Source organism: Falco peregrinus, chromosome 10, assembly GCF_023634155.1.
Source record: "Falco peregrinus isolate bFalPer1 chromosome 10, bFalPer1.pri, whole genome shotgun sequence".
Taxonomy (NCBI): domain Eukaryota; kingdom Metazoa; phylum Chordata; class Aves; order Falconiformes; family Falconidae; genus Falco; species Falco peregrinus.
In genome coordinates this window covers 11,352,436-11,373,916 of record NC_073730.1, presented here as the reverse complement: position 1 = coordinate 11,373,916, position 21,481 = coordinate 11,352,436, and the positions used below count along the sequence as shown (strand labels likewise).

Sequence of the window (21,481 nt, the reverse complement as noted above, 5' to 3'; positions counted from 1 at the left end):
AGCAATTTCTTAAAACATTCAGACACTGAAACCAGCCTGGAAGCCACTGCGCACCAGGGGAGTTCTGCTGTCAGTTCCTACCAGGTTACACAGGTAATCTCCTGAAGAGTTTGAGTTAGATCAGGTAGAGGAAGAATGGGAACGGGGGGGGTGGGGAAACGTAGATAAATTTTCAGTTTGTAAGGTCCTGGAGTCATGTGGAAGGGTGGCACTGTCCTTGTTTATTAAGTGAAGTAAAAGCGTATGTTACTCTTCTTAAAAATCTCAAGGCTCTCTGAATGCAGACCCCCCCCGTGGTATTTTCACACTTAAATACTTCAGCAGCAGTTTCTTGTTCATTGAGTGAGCATTTGTAAAATCCTTCCCCCTCTAGAGAGGAGCAGGGCGATCTTCCCTAACCTAGCTCTTCCCCAGAACACGAAAGGGCAACATCTGGCCCTGCTTCTGTGTTCTTTACGGGTAGAAACCTCAAAAGCAGAGATGCTGAAAGCTGTAATCTCTCTGCAAAGTGTTTCCTTTGAAGTCAAAGGAATTTTGGACTAATTTCACTAATAAAATAACATTACCGTGGGATATCATTTTAGCTTTTCAATATATTAAGCCAGAAACAACTTTAAAATATTGTTGGATGAGATCTTTAAATTGGAAGTTAGAGAAATGTGAATTGCTATTTGTCTCAGGAATTAGGAACTTCTAACCATAATTTGAAGGTTTCTAACTCAGAGAACCTCCGATGTGTATATCAATTTGAGTTTAAACAGAGATACAAAACTTAATCTGTATTGCACACACCTGGAAACTGTCAGCAGTTAAATTGAGCCACAAGAACAAAATATGCCAATATTATTATTATTTCTGTATGTACAGTTTCTCCTTTGACACCCCCTTTTTTGTTCTATGCAAATGAGAAGCCCTCACTTCATTCTGACAGATAAATATAATTCCTTTAAAAAGAAAGTTTTTGGTCATTTAGTTACTAAATAACAAGCAAATCTAGCCTGCCTTTCAATGACCTGCACCTATGACTCAAACCATTTCCATTTCATAAAAGAAAAACAAGAAGATACGAAATCTTCCTTACTACCTGTGCAGCTGATTTTCTGTGGTTCCTGTTAATTCCACATTTGTTTCTTCAGGTTCACTTCTGTTTAAATTGTCTTGTGTTTTCTTTTTTCCCCTTCTTTTGTCAGTCACGAGAAATGGCTTCACAAGTAAGTATTTGCTTGTTGCCTGCCTGCCGCTGGGAGTTGTGGCTGAAGCCCAGCAGGCAGCAAGCCCTGCACGGCTTCTTGCTTGCTCTCCCCCCGTGGGATGGGGAGAGGATCGGAGGAGTAAAAGTGGGAAAACTCATGGGTTAAGATAAAGACAGTTTAATAGGTAAAACAAAAGCTGCTCACGCAAGCAAAGCAAGCCAAGGAATGCATTCGTTGCTTCCCGTTGGCAGGCAGGGGTTCAGCCATCGCCAGGACAGTGGCGCTCCATCACACATACTTGGGAAGACAAATGCCATTAACTCCACACGTCCCCCCATTCGTTCACCTTCCCCAGCCTTTATTGCTGAACACAACACCATGTGGTATGGGATGTCCCTTTGAATGCTTGGGCTCAGCTGTCCCGGCTGTGCCCCCTTGCAGCTTCTTGTGCCCCCCAGCCTGCTCGCTGGCAGGGCACAGTGAGGAGCAGAAAAGCCCTTGGCTCTGTGCAAGCACTGCTCAGCAGTAACTGATACATCCCTGTGTTACCAGCACCATTTTCATCACAAACCCAAAATACAGCCTCATGCAAACTACTATGAAGAAATATAACTGTATCCCAGCCAAAACCAGCACACTGGGTTAAAACCTAGGAGTAAAAATCCTTGCAGGAAATGGAGCTATGGAATGGATCAACCTTGCATAAATAAAGCTTAAAGCAGCGTTGTTCTGGACACAAACTTCTTATTAAAAATATGAAAGCTGACTTTCAAAAAAGCCCAGTGGAATTTGGTCTCATTTGGTCCTGTCCCTATTGAATTCCGAAGATAACAGATCATCTTTACAGTCTGGTTAAAGCGTTGATCCTAACCACCTTAAATGCTAATGGACAGAAATCCCAAAGTTTATCATAAAAGGACTACGTGGCTGTACATAACAACAGTTCAGACAGCTGTTGGAGCTGAAAAGCCTTCCTAGCAGCCTAGATGCAACTAAGAGCTATTGGTATACAGAACAGTAAAGTTATTTTAACATAAAGCTTGCAGTTAGATAAAAACAAGGCATTGCTTCAGAATGGGTGAATATGCACATTAAAACTGCTCCATATTTTACTCACGCTTAGCTCCCAGGGAGCAGCAAGGCATGGGAACAGAGATCCAAGAAGCTAACCGATGTTTGGTGTTGTAGTGCTGTTACTGCCATACTCACAGCCACCCTGACCATCTCAAATATGAGCATGGGCGTGTTGGCGACTACATCCCCGTTCCTGCAATGTGTTGGCCAACCTGAGCTAGTGTTTAAAAAAGGGTGTGAAATGTCCTATTAGAGCACCTTGCCAGAGTGGAAACCCCCCTGTGGGTCACAGACGTCCAGCAGCACAAGTGAGCAATCGTATCCATTTGGACACACAGTCTGACACTTGAGATGGGAACCTGCCTTGTAAAAAAACACACACCCCTGAAACTTAATAAATAAATAAAATTAATAAAAAATAAAATTAAAGGCAAATGCTTCATCACTTAATGTGTGACATACAGATTTTTTTCCCTAGTAAAAGGAGCAGTGATTATGTAAAGACCTAACATGCACCTTGGTATTTTCCAGAGATCTCACCATGTTTCCATTTTAAGGAATCTAAAAAAATTTATGTAAATTTCATAAAACATAGGATCAATTACTGCTATATAGTAGTTGTGACACCGTATCATTCTTACAGAGCAGGTTTAGAAGCTTTGCAAAAAGGGAGTTAAATTAAAAGAAATCAAAGCAATCAAACCTCAAAACAAATATTGTTTTGGAAGTATTATTATGGAAGTATTTTTAAAGAAAGTTTGAGACTGATTGAAACAGAGGAGGACACACAGAAGTACTCTGTGCTGGGCTTTTATCTTCCGTGGATTAAAGAGCAGGCACTGACAGGCACACTTCTGTGCTGCCTCTGAAGTTTTGTGTTTCTTTGGTTTTGCTTTGCCTTTAAGCAGTTTTAATTTTTAGCTCCTGCATGCAGCAAAGGGCCATTCTGAACATCCTTCTCAACAGGCACCATAAAAACTGAACAGTCACTGAAGTAAAATATTCAGTCCCCTTGATTTCTGGTTTCAACTGACCTATCTCAGTGTTTCAAAAGTTCAAACTAAGGATTTACAGATTCGCAAAATCAAGAGCCTTGTTCTTTTACTTGGCCTCTCCTAATAAATCTCTGGCTCAAAAAATGTGATTTACCCTGCTGTAAGAATTAGGATGATCGGTCTCTGCCTTTCCAATACTACTGCCAGCAGGTCCAGATGGCTGTTTTATGAAGAGCTGGACAAAGGAAGCTACCAATGCAGACAGAAGGAATGGCAAAACAAGACCATACTTTACACTGTTTGTATTAGATTTGTTCATACCAAATAGACCCTTTCTATCCATAAGCAGCCCCTTGTTATATGGAATGTACTTTGCCTACATTGATCCTTACTGTAAAACACATTCAAAACCAAAAGACAGTTTCAGATAATAACAGAATCAAATAGCATTCCGGTACGTGGGAATTCAGGGTTCTTTCTTATGCTCTGCCCAAAATAACATCAGCCGAGTCAGTAACAAAACTTCAAAAATCATGTAGTTTTTCAAAAAACCCACCTTTCTATGGCAGACTAATCTGAAGATCCTCAATAAATTAGTGGGTCTTTGCATGAGGACTAATCTGAAGATCCTCAATAAATTAGTGGGTCTTTGCATGAGGCTTATTTCATATCCTAGTCTAGAATATTAAAAATGTGATGTTACTTAAGTGCTACAACATAAGCATATTTTAATGTTCTTTTTAATTGTTAGTTTTGATTGTGCAAAAGGGGAAAAAAATAGTGTCAGACTTATTCATCTCAAATAAAATTTTATGGATTCCAGGAACCTTACAGATTCTGTTTGGGACAGGGTGCTGAGCCTCTTAAAGAAGGGTTATTTTCAACACCAATGAGGTCAACAGAATCTTGCGTTCAGATTTTATGTTGATGGGAAAAGGCCTTCAGAACCTCAGTAGCTCTTCAGTTAAATTTGCTTTATTTGCTGATCCCTTCCTGCCTTCTGTGAACTCTTTCTCTTCTTGAGGATTCATACAGACTGAGCCAGCTCCACTTCAAGTCATCTTTTTTTCATACTTCATTTATTTTAAACATGCAACACACTGAAACAGGTCACCAGTAACTTGGCAGTATGACTGTGCTTACACCAGCAAGGGCTTCACTGATTCGGTGTCAGTAAAAGACATTTCAAAGGTGACATCAATAACTCAGGATTATAAGGAAGTAGTTTTGAAACTAGAAGCTAAAAGTTTTAGTTAAATATAAAACAGACATTAAAGCAGTTTTGAAGTTGTCTTTAAAATTTTGTCTTCTTACGTTTCCTATGATCTTTTTGTATGTTAGAACCAACGCAGTCCATCCACTTGAGTTATTTCAGTACTGCTGTATGTATATACGATTGGTCATACTTGGGTGACATAAAGAAAATACAGCAAGAGAGACAGATTTTGGCTCTTAAGTCTGCTTTTTTTTGTTACTACATGAGTGAAAAAGCAACATCACTATGCTTTAAGGTAGGAATTAATTACTTTTTTTGCAAGAGGTGCCCTGAGTCACACTGAAGGCTACTGCATATGTCTGCTTTCAGACACAGAGGTATTCCAGATACCACGTGCTGGAGGGTCCTAAAATGCCTGGGAATGAGACACAGGTAACAGGCATGTTCCATCTGTGTCTCCACTTAAAATTGTACTCAGAACAGTGCAGCCAAAGTTTAACTATGAGTTAATGAATCCAAAACATACATTGAAAAAGCAGCTATAGAAATTGAAATTCTAAAAGACCTGCAGACTTGGAAGAAAGTAGATTAAGTCATTACTGTAGATTCCGAGATCGAGGAAAGGCAGTATCAGAAGGCTAGAGTTGTTTTTCTCAGAATCAAAATAGAATCAGGCACTAAATAACTCTTAACTGCTTTTCACTTGAGAAACATATTTATATCATAAACGAGCCTTTTACATAATAAGTTGAAGTCTAGTAAAGGCTGCCCAATTCAGGAACAGTTGCCAAGTACAAACAGCTGAATCCCCTCAGCTTCGTTCCAACCAAAAGACATGTTCAACTGCACTGTTGAAAAGAGGAGAGAACATCTTAATCTGTTTCCATTTTTTAAAGCCCTTAATCTCTCTTGTCATTTTCCTTTCAAGTCTCAGATCTCTATCAGTGTTGAAGAATGGGAAGACACTAAGGACACCAAAGAACAGATCAGTTACCGTAGTAATCATCGTAACTCAACATCTAGTGATCAGTCTGATCATCCCTTGTTACGACGAAAAAGCATGCAGTGGGCCCGACGGCTGAGCAGAAGAGTACCGAGACACCCTGGTAAAACAGCCGAGAAGATAAACCAGCAGCGAATGAACCTTTACAGGAGGTCAGAAAGGCAGGAACTCGCCGAACTTGTGAAAAACAGAATGAAGCATCTGGGCCTTTCTCCAGCAGGATACGGTATGATTACTAAAATACTTGAAATTAATAAAAGCATTAGTATTACGCAAGATGAACTTACTTTTTAAGAACTGAAGGTGCTATATATGAAGTTTATGATAATAGTTTTGTTGTTTTGGGGTTTTTTTGTTTGTTTGGTTTTTGTTTCTTTTTACTAAAACTTGGAGTGTTTTTAATCAGTTCTGTTAGCACCTATTCCTATTTTCAAGTGGAAAGCTCAGAAGGCAGCCTGCCAGTCACATTTATATTTAGCACATATGATATGTGTATTCAGAATATATAAACATTCCCCTGTCACTGAACAGCTTCACCATATTTCCTCAAACTTGTTGAAATGTAGATGAAGACAGAGCTGTTGTGAAGTTCACTCATATGTCAGGGTGGGGAGTTGTCTATATGTGAAGGATCTTGCATTTTCCCTGCAATTTTTAAAATGGATGCCAAAGTGTCATGTTAAAGTAATTTTTATGCAGCATGTCTTTAGGTCTTTAGATGCCATTTTTACCCAGCAAGGCTGATGCTGGGTTGCTAACACTTTAATATATGCACCACGGCTGCCTGGGTTGCCTTTCTACAGCCTTGACTCTGTAGTGTGTTGTGTGGAAGCTCCCAGAACTATGGGTTCTGGCTGTCCTAGAAACAACAAGAATTTCTAGATCTCATTGTATTTGTCTGCATAGTAGGTCCAATCTGGAGCTTAGTGCTTTCTACTTCAGAAGCACCAACTGGGGTGTTCCCATGCTCAATTTTAATTCCAAGAATCCAAAACATACTGTTTTACAGAAGTGCTACTCTTCATTTTTCAACGCGGTTATTTTTAAATTTGACTTACCCCCACATTATCCATTCAGTGTAGGTAAATGGTGTATTTCCTGCAGAATGGCTATTTCTATTTTAACTACACACATTCTCAATGCAGGGTCAAAACATCTTTTGACATCAATAGCAATACCCAGCAGTAGTTCTTATTGCTGCTATTGATGCAAAATCAACTTAATTGTGAGAGAAGGCTGCTACAGAATACATGGTTATAGTTTAGCTCAATCTTTACAAATTAGATATGTAAATGCAAGATTTTTATCCCACACTACAACTGGATAATTACTACTCCTGCTTCCTTTTTGGATACTATACGACTCTCTGAAGAAGATTCAGGACTAAATATTTTCCAGGAGTGACACAGGCCACAATAACATTTGATCAACTGCAAAGAAGTTTTGTAAATTTGATTCATATTTATCCTAGTAACAAGAAAACTTTGTTGTATCCCTGTCTTTCTTTTAAAAGTTAAAAGCCAACAGTAATTGTTTATTTCGTTATTTAAAATTTAGGAAGAATATATACCAACTGCAGAATAACAAAATCTTGATACGTAAATGCTTCACCTGATTACATTTATCTGCCCTGATTTTGATTTATAGATTTTCATGATCACGTCTCCATTTTGTTACAGATGCACCTCATTATAAAGAAAGCTTCTACTTTTACAAGCCCAGGAATACCCACATTCTGAAAAAAAAAACAACAAAACAACAAACCCCTCAAAAAACACAGATCAGTTTTACACAGGCAATCAGCTGCAAACCTGGGTTGTCACATCCCCACTGCCATCTCTCCACACTCCCTCACATTCAGAAAGAAATGTCAGAAGCCTTTCACCTCGCTTCAGAGCTAGCTCACTCTGCACTCATCCCACTACATATTAAACACAGAATAAAAACTTTTAAATCTCCCTGGCCTTTCAAACTATCAGGAGTCAATCATACCAGTTAACTCCCTGCAGCAGTTAAACACACTGCTTAGTACTATCTCTCTGCATGTACAGGGAACAATGACCAAAAAGAAAAAAAAATTAAAAAAAAAAATCACAGCTGCTTATGTATCTCCATGTATGGGGATGATCTCTGAAGCCAGTTTCACATCTTCAGGGTCCTTTTTACATTGATAACCTAATAACCTTTAAGACCTCCAAATTTAAATTCAATTAACTGTGAGTTCCATTAAGCCACTGAGACACAACACTCTTTTGACCATCCAAGCCTCTAGCAGAGGCGTGATGTTAGTATGGCGGCACAGCTGCTTGTATAACGGCTTAGAATACTTCGCATTGGTTCCACCTTTAGAGAAGTAAGCTGTGTCGTAAAACACCATTCTGGCTGTGTAATTGCATGTAAGAATCTACGTGAGCTTATCTGATTGCTTTCTAGAGAGGCGTGCCTATGGTGGTGCGAATATAAGCATGTAGAAAGATGACACTAGAAAATACCCAATATAATTTTCAACCTACAGACAGTATAACAAGAATACTTCATTAGCAAAAGATTTAGGAATTGCATTGAAACTAGAATGGGGCTGTTCTCTTTCAAATCATTTTCCCTAAAATGCTGAAGAGAGAAATTAACACAGAAGCAATGCTTCTCCTTTCTAGTTCTATCAAATTAAAACTAGTCTCACTGCAGCATCCCAGGAAGCATACCAAGAGAAGGCTATACAAAAGGCACTGCAGTGGCAGCTGCAATTTAGCAAGACTTGACTAGGCAAAAACATTAAAAAAAATTAAAAAAGATTTTCTGTCAGCCTTCATTTGCAACATACTGTTAGAAAAATTGTTTAAAATGCAAGAAAAAAAATACCAATTTCCATCTATACAGCATTCACGTTTCAACCCATTGGCACAGGTGATAAAAGGAAGGAAAACGCTTATCAGATAAATAGAGAAAAGGAAAAAAGGTTTATATTGACCAAACCTGGAAGTGGATGAGAATGCCATACACCTCCATTAAACTTGCTTGCCACTTGAACCCAACGCCAGCTGAGGGTGGAAGTCCCTACTTCCCACATACGAACATAAGCCACATGACAGATTGGTAAATCACTCTAAAACTGGGTTGCATTCAGAATTTCTATGACTGAAAAAAATGCAAAAGAACATTTTTTGATTATTCAGAAACAGGATATTTTGAAAACTGATAAATCAAAAGATGCTATGTCAGATATTTCCGATTCAAGTACAGTCGGAAAAAACTAGCTAAACTTATTTGAAAGCACTTTGACACTTTTGGCAGCCCTATGAACCAATGAAGATCTTTCATCAAATTAGTTTGCCAGAAATCACGCTTTTCACTATTTATTTGCAAATATAATTAATTTTGTATGTTGGGTTTGTTTGGTTTTTTTTGTCCTATAGATGAAATGAATGATCATCAGAACAACCTTTCTTACATCCTGATCAATCCTTCTCCAGATACAAGATTAGAGCTGAATGACATAGTGTAAGTTAAAGCACAACACAAAAAAACCCCAAGTCAGAAGACCTGAAAAATGTCTTGTTTTCACTTCCTGTCTGGCTTTATTTTGTTATTTTTCTGCTGGAAAAGAACCCCTAACTTTGCCGTGCACCTGGAAAAAAGATATTACTACGGGGACTTCTATTTAAATAGACAATTATTCATATATATGTCTGTATTTAAAATACACATATGAATATGTAACATATGTTAGTAATGTTTTTACCTCATATTCTCTCATCCTCCTCTTACTCTGTTATAGGATATATTTAGAAAATAATTAATCAAGTCTGCTGGACAGCTTCACAGAATTAATATTTGCATTAAATTTTTGCTACCCAATTTAAAGCTAGATTTAGCTACCTCATCATAATAGAAAGATCAACCCTTCAAAATCAGTGTTTTCACATAGAATTTCATTACATAGATTCAAAGGTCATTAAAGCAAATGGCAGTCTTCTGAATATCATGTGATATTCATGCTTAAGATAACCCAAATAAAAACGGCAGGAACTTCACACAGGATATTTTTTCACTTGCTTACCAGGAATTTTGCAGACTACATGAAAAAAAGAAGGGAAGAAAGTGAACACAAATTTGCACCATCAAGAAAGTGTTGGAAGTCAAGAATTTTAGATAGTTATTTGTCATTGTCTCACACTGAAGGCTGATGTGATTGCTGTGTTAGGTCCCAAGCCATTTCTGTGTCTAACCTCTCCCGCCACTGCCTGGCGACACTGACGTGCCCCATCTGCTCCAGGGAAAGAAACCACACAGCCCAGTTGTGCAAGGTCCTGCACATCAGTGCTGACTCACCTCACTGCTTGCAGAGGAGGAGCAGGAGGAAGACTGAACTGTTAGCCCTACTGATACTAAAACAAAATCCTCATATGAAGAACACACCATGGTAACAACTGTATCAAACAGCAAAGGCAATTATCATAAAATGTTGAAATTATTTGGAATACTGTTTTTATTGTTACAGGAATCCACAGTATGATGCATGCTAATATTTAACCTGTAAATTCACGTACTGTTACCTGTTCTATCTAGATGAACGAGCTATCCTGCATTCTGTTTTTCTTTCTTTGCAAAACCAAAGGTACTCAGCAGTCCAATATTGCAAAAACTTGTAGCGGTACTGAATTCGTAGTGTGCTACCTACACATATTTAGCCTGTAAACGCACATACTGTTACCTAGCTTGATGTATGTTCATTTCCCAATACTTATTGAGTGGGCCTATGTCGCAGCTTAAGCTCAGACTTCGTTTTTTTAAAACCTGACACAAGAACATAATACTTGTATCTGCGTAACTGTTAAGGCTTCCATAACCCAGATCATTACTCTGACTGAATATGGTTCTTTGGACTAGGCAGCCAGTTCACCCTCATGCAATGGGGGATTATTAGCAGAGAGGCAAGGACGAAGAGGTTGTTCTCTTTCTACAGTTCTCTTTGTCAGAAATCCCACCCAGAACCTGTAAAAAGCTTTTTCTATTTGTCCTTCCTGCTGACAAGCTGGAAGGCCAGTCGTCCGGTATTTTTTTCCCCTCCCCTTCTCAATATGATTTTGCTGGTTACTCTTTCATCACACTTGTTAGCTGCACTTTTATGCCAACATGGCTTATTGTTACCCAAAGCACATGTTTCTGTGCGTATCTGTGAGAGAAGCCAAAACACTCGCTTTAAGTCCTATAGATGGAACCTTCATTCTCTGATTTCCCATGCTTATAGAAATTGAAGTCTTCTGCATTCGCTATGATCCTATTACATTTGTAACTTCTTGTGAGTATATTGGGTAACATATAACCCTGAACCAGCATATGAGGAAACCTTCTCAGCTTTTAGATATAGGTTGCACCCAGAGCAACTGTAGTTGCTCAGAAAGCTTTCTTGTTAGTGTTTGCATTAGCTTTGCAGGCTAATGTTTAGTATCTTGACCTGATGGAGCTTAAAAGGACAATGATCTCACTATTTTTATTGAACAATTGAAAAAAAAAAGCCCTTATGTTTCTAGTAATATGTTCAGACTTCGCCTTAATAACTCTACATTTCATCTAGCCTATATGCCTTAGGAAGCAGCCACTGCATAACAGCATTTTCATTCTATACCCATGAGATTTTTGTAGCAAAGTGTTTTAACATCCTGACTGTCAGCAGAGCCTGATGTTCTTCTATAGCAGAGTTTAGTACTTGCAAACGGATCTTGCAGTAACACTCCTTGTTCTATTAGTAGAATATATTCTGTTGCTAGCACTAGCCCTCTCCTTATTAAAGAAAAAAACAACCAACCAACCACCACCACCCCCCCAAAAAAAAACCTAAAACCAAACAACCCCCTCACAACAACAACAAACCACACACACACAAAACCAACAACCTCAAAACCTCACTAATGGCAGTTTCTTGATGCATTTGGTTGTTTTTGAGTGGGTTCCCCCCCCCCGCCCCGGAGATTTACACTGTTCTTTGTTCTGAGGTTGGTGTTGATGGTGCCCTATAAAACCATCAAATTCAGAATTGTAGTTTCAGTACTAAGAGTTGCATTTAAGAGTTCCAAACTTCAGCAATCTGCAGTAACATCCAAAGATCACACACAGGAATTGTTTATGCAGGACTGGTCCAGACATGCCTAAGGGGGAAGGTGGCACGGAGATTTGGCAGCTGTGACATGAGCCCAGTTATAAACCCTCAAGGCTCCAGCAGTTGTTTATCATATATTCAGGCTTCTTAAAATTTTATCAGTGTTTATCACTATAAAAGTCTTGTTCATTTTCACTTGAGGGATGCTGTGATTTACTTCCTACAGAATTATTTGTGATGTAGACCCTGTGAATTATATATTTCAGGTACAAATAATTGGTTTAGTTTACTCTAAAAAAATAAATACAGAAGCACCTGAATTTCCCCCCCCCAAATCTAAGACAGCCTATTAAAAAAAAAAAAAATCAAGCAAGAAAAGTAAGAGTGTTTTTCATGTATTTAAATACGCTTCATTTGGATTTAACAAGCAGAATAGAGCAGGCTTTTCCACTACTTGTCAGTTTCTGGGTCAGCAAAATAAATAGGTTCTACCAGAATAAACATAAACAACAGCTGTTATAGAGGGCAGTAAGTGTGATGTTTAACAAACAGATACCATGAGAAAGTGACCTACATAGGAACAGTATGAGTAGATTTCTTTAATCCCCTACTTAAGTCAATTGTTTGCTTACACAAGTAAGTTCAGGATGTTTGTATCAACAAACTCCATGAGAGAGAGGAAGCTGCTATTCTACTTTAGCCCTGAGAGAAAAATAAACATTAAGAAATTAACAGAGGCAGGCGGTGGTTCCAAATCATGGAGATCAAGGTGATTCTTTCTTGGGTACCACTGATAAAGCCCCCAGACGTGGAAGCCCATGCTTTGAAGGGCCAGGAACAGTCTGTTCCTAAGCAAGCTGAAAACATACAGCAGTTCTGTGGGACATGTGGCAGGGATTGCTCGTGCACTTAGAGAACAGTTCCGTTAATCGGGATTTTGCATTTTATTGAAGAATTTTTGAGGGTGTTTTAATTCAGTCTGTGGCGAAACATGCTCATTAATACTGAATGTAGAAGTTCATGGCCTGCAGAAACAGAGACTTTCTTCAGGGCCACTGCTAAGTAATAGAGCAAACCGTTGTAAGCACCACACAGCCTGCACACCATCTCTGTTGGGGTATTTAAGCATTTTCATTTGGTTGATGATGGGATGGACAGACATGTGGCACCCAGATTTCTGAGGCTATGAGAGGAAGGATTCATTCACATTTCATTTTCCTGCCCCTTTTTGAGTTTTGTTTTGGGTTTTTTTTTGGTGGTGTCCATCATCCCCCTCCACCCCTGCTGAAAGAAAGAAGAGTCAAAACCAGGATTTGAAATAACATTTCCAATGGCTTCAACAGTACTGCCCATCTTTGGACAAGTTTAGATATTGGGATTGAATCTACTTGTCTGTTCTCTCTTTAGGAGCATAGTGGCACTGGGAAGCGCTGATCGATGGCTCAGAACACTGAAGTGTTAGTTCTGCAGCAGCACAAGGCTGCTACCACGTTAGTACCAAAAGCTGTCTCAGATCACATCATTTGTCACTTAAGACAGCTGACAAAACAGTGCAGAATTTACACTTACAAACTAATGGGAAGCTCTTCCATCCTTACCCTAAGAAAAGCAGTCATTTTAAACATCTCAAACTTTGGTTCGAACTCATGAGGCATTTTCCTCAAATATTCAGATCTACTAAGAAGTTCTTAGACTCCATCTCTGTATCTGTCAGCCTACACTGAGATTATCGACATCAGGCTTTGTATTTATTGAGCACAGTGACTAGACTTATCCATTGTTTTCTCACAAAATTATTTTAGAAATTACTCTGTAGACTGCTTGTCCCTACTTTAAGACGTCATGAATAAGGAGATGCATAAAGAAGCACAGAGTTACTGGCAAAGGAACTGTCGGTCAAAATTTTTAGCTGTGCACTAGTGCATGCAGATGATGTCTAGGCAGACAAAATGTGAAAAGCTTTATTATTGACAGCTAAATGAGTGATATGTTACCCAATAGGAACTAGACTAAGCACCTTTAAAATAAGTCTCTAAGTCTTCCCCAGATCTTTTCAACGTTACAACTGTATGTACTTGTTTTATCCTTGCTCGCACTGAGCCTTTTTAATAAGAGCTATAATTTCTTTTTATAGATACTTGATCCGACCTGATCCACTGGCTTATGTTCCAAATACTGCACCCAGCCGAAAAGACAGCTTCTGCAATACAGTGGGACAAGATACCAGGGAGGAAACGCAACTTTGATATGTAACTTATCACAAAATTAAGAGACAATTTTATACACATGTTGTTTCCACTACCCGTTTTGAGAACTGTGTGCTACATTTTGTTCAGATTTTGGAAACAAAAAGACAGCGTTTAAGTGACCAAATACAGAAATGTGGTGTCTAGAAACTCTGATTTATGGGACTGTCAGGCTTGCAGCCTGTTAAACTGGCAAAGTTCTGCTACCACATGGAACAGAATTATGACACCAATTACTATTTAACCAATATGAACAAATGATTTAAAAAGTGACAGATCCCATTGTGTTTTGCTTAGATGCTTCTAAGCATATTTATAAAGGTGACAGCACGTCAGTGACTAAGCTTCTGACCTACATCAGTAAAGATTATCTGATGATTGTAACGAGACCATGCATAATTTGTTGTAAACAAATACATTAATACGTAAAGCTGCCAACGAGACTTTGCATGTCAAGAATCCAGCCCTTGAAATAATTCTCGGTCTCAGCCTGTCACCCATTTATATTAGAACAGGCTAGTTTCGGTCCCGTTTTAGCCTCCGGGGCTCAAGTGTTAGTTCCCTGGGTTTAAACAGCTGGTGTTGAATGACACAGCCTAGCCACACCACAGAGGCTGAGATCTGAGACATATCTACTGAGAGATTAGCTTAGAGGAGCCCACCTGGAGGAAAGTCCCTATCATCTCACACAGGCAGCCCCCCACATTTGCAAAAACTGGCAAAGGACTATCTGTGTGAAGCTGCAAACTGGTAGCTCAGGTGAAATACAACCGTTTTAACCTTAGCAAGTTTGTCAATAAAAGCCTGAATAGATTATGATACAGAAGTGAGAGCATCCCTCTAGGGAATGAGTCACACCACAGATCCTTCCCATTTCCATGAATGTGCCAGAACCTCAGCTGTCAAAAGTACCACATGCCATCATGCAGATTACCCAAATGTGATACATTTTCGTATTATGTAACATGTTGAAAATTAAAGAAATATATAACCCATTCCATAAAACAAATGTAATACCACAGTATGTGAAAAGGCACCATGGATTTGAAGACTCTGTTTGGCACTAAAGTACACAAGAAAGCATCTGCTAAGGTATGAACATCTGGGGCTGCTACAGAACCTCCAGTCTACATATAAAACAATCCCACAATTGGTCAAGCTTTGCAGACAACTAAGCATGCCTCTATGCGATCTTCCAAAATGACATTTTTGCTTTGCCGTCTCACAAAGAAGGAAGAGCATGCATAAGGGAAAAAACCTTGCTGTTACAATTATCCATATAGAATGGGTAGAAGAAATATGGCAGGTAGCCTGCAATGGAAAAAATGATAATTCTTTGAAGTCTCTTGATGTTCTACATGTACAAAAATTCAGTCAAAATTGTTTATATTCTCTTCTATATTATTTGGTAGAACAAGTACAATTTATTTCAGAAAAACAAAATACCGAATTGCCCATGAACAAACAACTTGTGGATACAAGTACACTTAGCATTGTAAGGATGCTGAAATCAAGTCACATTCATATTAGGAAAGACAGCAAGCGTGCTATTACTCCCTCCCTTCCTCTTAATTCTTCCAAAACTGAACTAATCCATTCCATGTTAAGTTAGAAAACCTAAAGCCACAATTACAAAAAACCCACAAAACAAAACTACAGAGGTCTCAGAGTAGACTGAAGCCGTGAGAAGACCAAAAGTACCAATTTTAAAAGAAAGAAAGATAACTGGACAGTAGGGTTTCTCCTGGTTTTTTTTTCATATTGACATATGAAAGTAGCATCATGGTTCCGAAGGGTTTCAGTGATTCTGCATAGAGTCCTTTATTGTTCATTGTTTATCCACACATACTAATGATTTATCACATTATTCACCAGTAAAGACAAAAGTATTTCAAATAGGCCCTCTGGGTACTGGGGAAAAAAAGAATCAATTGAAACAGCTGCATAGACTAGAAGTTTTTTTTAAAAAACGGTATATGGTACAGGATCTTGTCCAAGATCTCTCCTAGAAGATATTGTACAAGAGACTCCATGTGCAGTGTGGATAGCTTTTTATTTTTAATGCCTTCAGTAAGAAAACTATTCCAGTGGAATATTTTCAAAAAAATACAAGTTTCTTAAAAATGTCCACTCCAAAATACAGGAGGATCCTTTGTTTCACACTGAAGGCCTTTCTAACAGGGTCTCAAGTAGGCAGATGGGATTCCAGAGGCATGCCTACCCTTCCGCTGGCAAGCTGGATACTCTGCAAGCAGTGCGATTCACACGCTGCTGGCAGGCATCCCCCAAACACTGCCTATAGTACCCACCACAGGTTTAAGGACTCTGCCACAAGGGTCTATAGCTGGGACTCGATGCCTCCCATCTAACAGCCTATAAAGCAGTACAGACAATAGTCGAGTATATCCATTTCTCCACCCAACTCAGCAGCATTGCTGCTCAGCTAGATTTAAATAGCAGCATCTCATGTGACCTGATATTTCTTCAGGTTTAATGAATTTCTAATTGCTCATTAGCCCCAGAAGATTTACTAAAGCAAACACAAAGACAGCTGGAGACAGTTGAAATCTCTAAAATGAATGAAAGCCAATCTTTCTGAATAAAATACTTGGTTCTCTTCAAAACGTGCTGGAAGGCAAAACTAACAACAGCTTCTCATGAAACAGAAGTTCTAATAACCCATGAATAATATGCCACAAAGTTCTGTTAATCAAAATATACTGCCTTCCACATTGAAAGAACAGCTTTACTTCCTCTGAAATACCTTCCTAGAGGAAGGACTAAATCCCACTAGAATGGGATTTCAAGAACCGTCCTAAGCACCTCCGCAGTGACACTGAATGAGGCAGTACACACATTCCTTCAGGGGCAAGGGAGGCGATTCTTCAGTGATCAACCTACAGGCAGTCTTTTGTTCACACGGTTTCTTCTCATCATGATTATCAGAAACAAAATACAAGTCTAGCAGGACTGGAATCAGATTGAGGACAGTAATCTCTATGCTTGGTGCTGGAGAAGGGATGATTTTAGAATCATCATGATTTAGAAGTTTTAGAATCAGCAGATCCAGATGACTGTTGAACAGAGGAGTTTTCTCTGGTCATAGTTCACTCAGTAGACAGAGAAATTTAGAGCTATGATCACCAACATAAGCAAGAGATTTAATCCTAAACTAGTTGTCAGAGGTCAGATGGTTGGATAACCTATATTTGTTTCTCTCCATCACGGGGGGGAAAAAAAAAAAAAAAAAAGAAAAAAGGATTATTTCAATCTGTGCTTAACTATGCATTTTTCCTTCTGACTCACTTCTACCAATAACTCAAAGCCGCCCATTTTCCCTAGTGCTACCTTAACACATACAAAGCAATTTGGTACCCAAAGTCACAATCCCAGTGAAGAAAGTGATAGCAGATAATAATTACTTCATTCTCACAAGGGAATTCTCCAGCAAAGTGAGATCTGCCTATGAAAACGTGGTGCCTAGTCTGCAGTAAAGTCACAAAAAGTGTTTCAGTGGAATGCAGCATGCTAACTATTTCACTCCAATTCCAGAACACACATTAGTTCACACATGAAGTAAAAAGCATACAAATTGAGTTTTAAAAACCTGCAGTAAAATGAGTTAGTAAAGTCTTCATGACATTTTGACTTGGAAATGAAAAGAACAAGTTATTTCCCAGCATACATATTTCCCCTCGCACAAACAGCTTCCTACTACAACTATTCTTTTAACAAGTTTAAAGTATACAAATACACATTACTGAGTATTTCTTATACACCTTTGTTTACCAGCACACCAATAAGAAGCTAAAGAACAAATAGATTTCAGGCTGCGGCAGTGGAGGAAAACTGAAATGAGATCAAGTGCACCATAAGTAACATACAATTCTGTAGTTTTTAGGCAGCTAGGGCTGACAGCAACCATTCTGTAATTTTCAAGCACTGATGCATGAGGCTTTGCTGCGGTGAATTCCACTTGATAGCTGAGAGAAATCAGACACTACAATCTGGAAATGAATTAATAAAGACAAGCAGCAGTGGGTAGTGACGTCAAGTTGTACGAGGTTATGAAAAATATTTTTTTCCAGGCAGTTATATAAATGCAAAATTCATGAAATAAAGAAATCCACATCAAATATTGTTGCATATTTTTGATACTGTATTAGAAACAGCCCACCCCACTTTGAAACAGACATACATTGAATACATGTCTAAAAGAGCTGCACTTTAATTTTCCAGTCATGGTACCTTGTGCTTGATGCAGTATATGCATTGCCCAGAGACAGGAAGAAAGTTATTAATTCATATTAAATTGTGAGAGATGACCAAGACTTTGCTTATGGTCGTATTCTGAAATTAATTCAAAATATTAATGATGGTTTTGTTACATACTTCATTATTGCCTACGCTGCTAATGCAAGAATGCTGTCAGTAACAGTATTCAACACAAGCATAAACTCCCACGGCCTCTCAAGAAGCTTAAAAAGGCAAGTATTTCTGCTTCATAAAGTTAAAAACAAGCATTTGAAGTTTCTGTGAACTGAAGTTTTCTATTTGTTCTACAAAATCTAAATTGTATACTCTTAGGGAAATTCACAACTGGCCCATGCCAACCATGGAGAAAGGCTGGGATGCAAAGTATAGAATTAAAAGAGTAAATATTTACTCATGTGCATGAGGTGGCCCAGCCAAATTCAGGCACCCTGAATGTGGTTCTACACGGGGCTCTTTTACCTTTGATACATTTAGGTACAATATAATTTGACTAATCACTAACACCCACACTAGCACTTACTAATCATAGCAAAACATCTCTAGATCATTTCCTATTTCTTGTTTTGTCCTTTCACCAGTATGGGCTGGCTGATGAACATTTCTTTGGCAATTGTATAGCTTTTAACAGTTTGGCATTTACTCCCACTGGAAGTTATGAACCCTCGCTGCTTACATAACTGTCCAGTGGTGTGACAGATCCCAAATACAGAAGATCAGTATATTTATAAATCTTTCTTTGGACAGCTGGCAAGTCATTGTTAACACAATCAATTCTGCTGCTTGCGCACTCAGCTTCAGAGCGAATGGTGAAGCTTCCAGTACTTGATCTTCAGTAGTTACTGAATAACCTGTAACTTGGTTACCATTCAGATAACGTAAGGACCTGTCTACACATAGTTCAAGTTCAGGATTTGGAAATGGTACATCTATTAGAAAGTTCCTGTGGGTAGGTTGGTTTTGGGGGTTTTTTTCAGCTTCATGGGCTATTACTGCATTATGGTATGGTGTTCCTTCCCCTGGTACAGCATTCAGCTTACCTGCAGTGCTTAATGTAAGGTACAGGTGTCAGCTATACAAGATTCCACGGATCTAACAAAGCATCAACATATTGTGTCAAAAACAGATCCTTTTTTTTTTTTTTTTTTTAAAAACACAACATCCTGTGAAACTTCTATTAAAATTCTAGAAAAACAAGGCAGGATACAATGGATCCCTGAGGGACCTTTGTCCATGTTAGCTGTATCTCTCCCCAGGTAAATGCAAAAAGATCTTCAAAGCCCAGAGTAATAGGTATACTGATTTAAGGTAGAAAAATTATCCCTTGTATGTATTAAACAGGGTTAATCATGTTCCTTAATCAAAAGGTTTAAGACTGAATTCTCACAAGAAGGGGAAAACGCTTCGTATTCGGAGGCTGCACAATAGGTCCCGCTGACTGTCAATCCTGGGCCAGACGTAGCTGCCCCTGTTGCACAGAGCAGGGAAAGATTGCATTGTACGATTCACAGGTCTTTTGGGGAGGCTTTTTTTTTTTTTTTTTTTTTTCTTCATCATGCCAAGCACTCCCATTTCCAATGGGCATCTTGTCCACAATAATTACAGCAGTCTCCAGTTCCTTGAGACCCATTGCTTTGAAAATTTTCTCCCCTGCCCCAGCTTGGATATCTCCACGCCCTTGTTTCCTTATCTAGGGCTATTACTCAGTGCTGCTGCCAATAGACCAGCTTTCTTTTTCTGTTCTTTTCCTTTCGTGCAAAAGCAACTATATTTCTGCAGCATTCTTGCTACTTGTCTATTGATCCAGATGTGCCTGGAGTCAGTCTTGTTATACATACTCATCGGTGATGCCAGACAACACTGGAAGGGTTTCAAAGATGCATTAAAGGGGCTAGGATGCTGGCATTATCTTGGTTGTCCAGGGGTATCTTTTTCCTTCATGGACAGCTCTAAGATTCTGAGAAGCAAAGTCCTTATTTCCAGGGCCAGGCTGACCTTTCCTTTGTTTTACTTAAGCATGAACAATACCAGAGTCTCCAGTAAAATTCCACTACCTCATTACATCACAGTGTATAATGTCATCTAGTATATAACAAAGTTAATACACTTTCATACTAGAAAGATTGAATGATATAATATTTAAGGGAAGAGTATTTTTGTAACGTTACCTTTTTAGCAGTATAAAAAAAGGATAAGTTTCTCTAGACTTGGGTCTCCTCAGATAAAGAAATAATGGCCAAGATGCTTGTTCTTGCTTCCTTCCTCCCTCCCCTCCCTCTCCTAGCTGACTCACTGCTTGCTTTACATTTCTCCAATGAAAGCTTGAAAATTGTCACTCTTTGTACTTGTCAAAAAGAGCAGCTGACTTGCTCTTGAGTGGCTTTTCCTTCCCTAACTCAAATAAAGAAAATACATTGAAAGGAACGAGGAAGTGCTTTGAGAAGATTCTTGGCTATCAGTAGCTTTTATCACCGCTTGGGTGGATTCAACACAAAGCAGAGCAGCATAGCCTGAGACCTTTCACACCACAGGAATTTTACCTAGTTTAAATCATGGCATGGTTTAACATATTTTCTCAACAATACTATATAAAGAAATCTTAAGCATATGATATCTACATCAGCTTCTTCAAGTTTCAATTTTTATCTGCATCATATTCAACAGCATGAACTCAAGAGTCTATTTTTAATATCAACTAAGAATTAGCACAGAACTGAAGTTGCAGCAAAACTCTCAACAGAGAGGGTAAAATGTTTATGTGGAAGATTGGCCAGACTCAGAAAGCTTTAATAGGGATTAGGCAATCTAAGAAACAGTTATAATCACAAACCAGTGCAATGGCTGAAGCTCAAAGAGATAGCTTTGATTTTTACAAGTTTTCATATAAATATTACTGAAAGTAGAAGTTAATTCCAAAGCAGGAAACTTAACGGAGGAAATAAGGTAGAACACGCCCTTGAGTTTAGTCCTTGTTATTGCCTTATTGAAAACTAATTCGACTCTAGTTTCTATGCACTTGTAGTATAAGAATCTACAGCAGATATAATTAATCCAGACAAATCAGTTAGATTGAAGTGTTTAACCAAAGAACTCAAACAATCCATGGGCCTTTGAGATGTCCAGCATATTTGACAATTCCTACACTTTTGCTATGCTCTTGCAGTGATGGTGGCATATAAAAAACATTACTCTGTATCAAGCAACTTCAGTTTTCAGGCAGACTTCTTCATATAATTTATTCATATGTCTAGAAAAAAGGCATAAATTGCAGCATCAAGTCGCCTGAAAACATTGTGCAAGTCTTTCTAAAACAACCCCAGTTACGAGTGTAAGTCAATATAACATCTGAGGTAACTAGAGTGTACTGGTATTTTTTTCTTATGTA

General features: G+C 38.6%; 1 protein-coding gene across 5 annotated transcripts in view; it reads left to right on the top strand.

The window, feature by feature from the left end:
* KCNT2 (potassium sodium-activated channel subfamily T member 2) overlaps positions 1 to 17,960 on the top strand; it is a 151,207-nt gene extending 133,247 nt beyond the window's left edge. For all 5 annotated transcript variants that reach the window (XM_055815040.1, XM_055815039.1, XM_055815037.1 and 2 more), the window contains 3 exons: positions 5,407 to 5,707; positions 8,895 to 8,979; positions 13,713 to 17,960. In XM_055815040.1, coding sequence (XP_055671015.1) covers positions 5,407 to 5,707; positions 8,895 to 8,979; positions 13,713 to 13,824 — 498 coding nt within the window. In that variant the 3' untranslated portion in view covers positions 13,825 to 17,960. The remainder of the gene's footprint in view (positions 1 to 5,406; positions 5,708 to 8,894; positions 8,980 to 13,712) is intronic.
* The last annotated feature ends 3,521 nt before the right edge of the window (positions 17,961 to 21,481 follow it).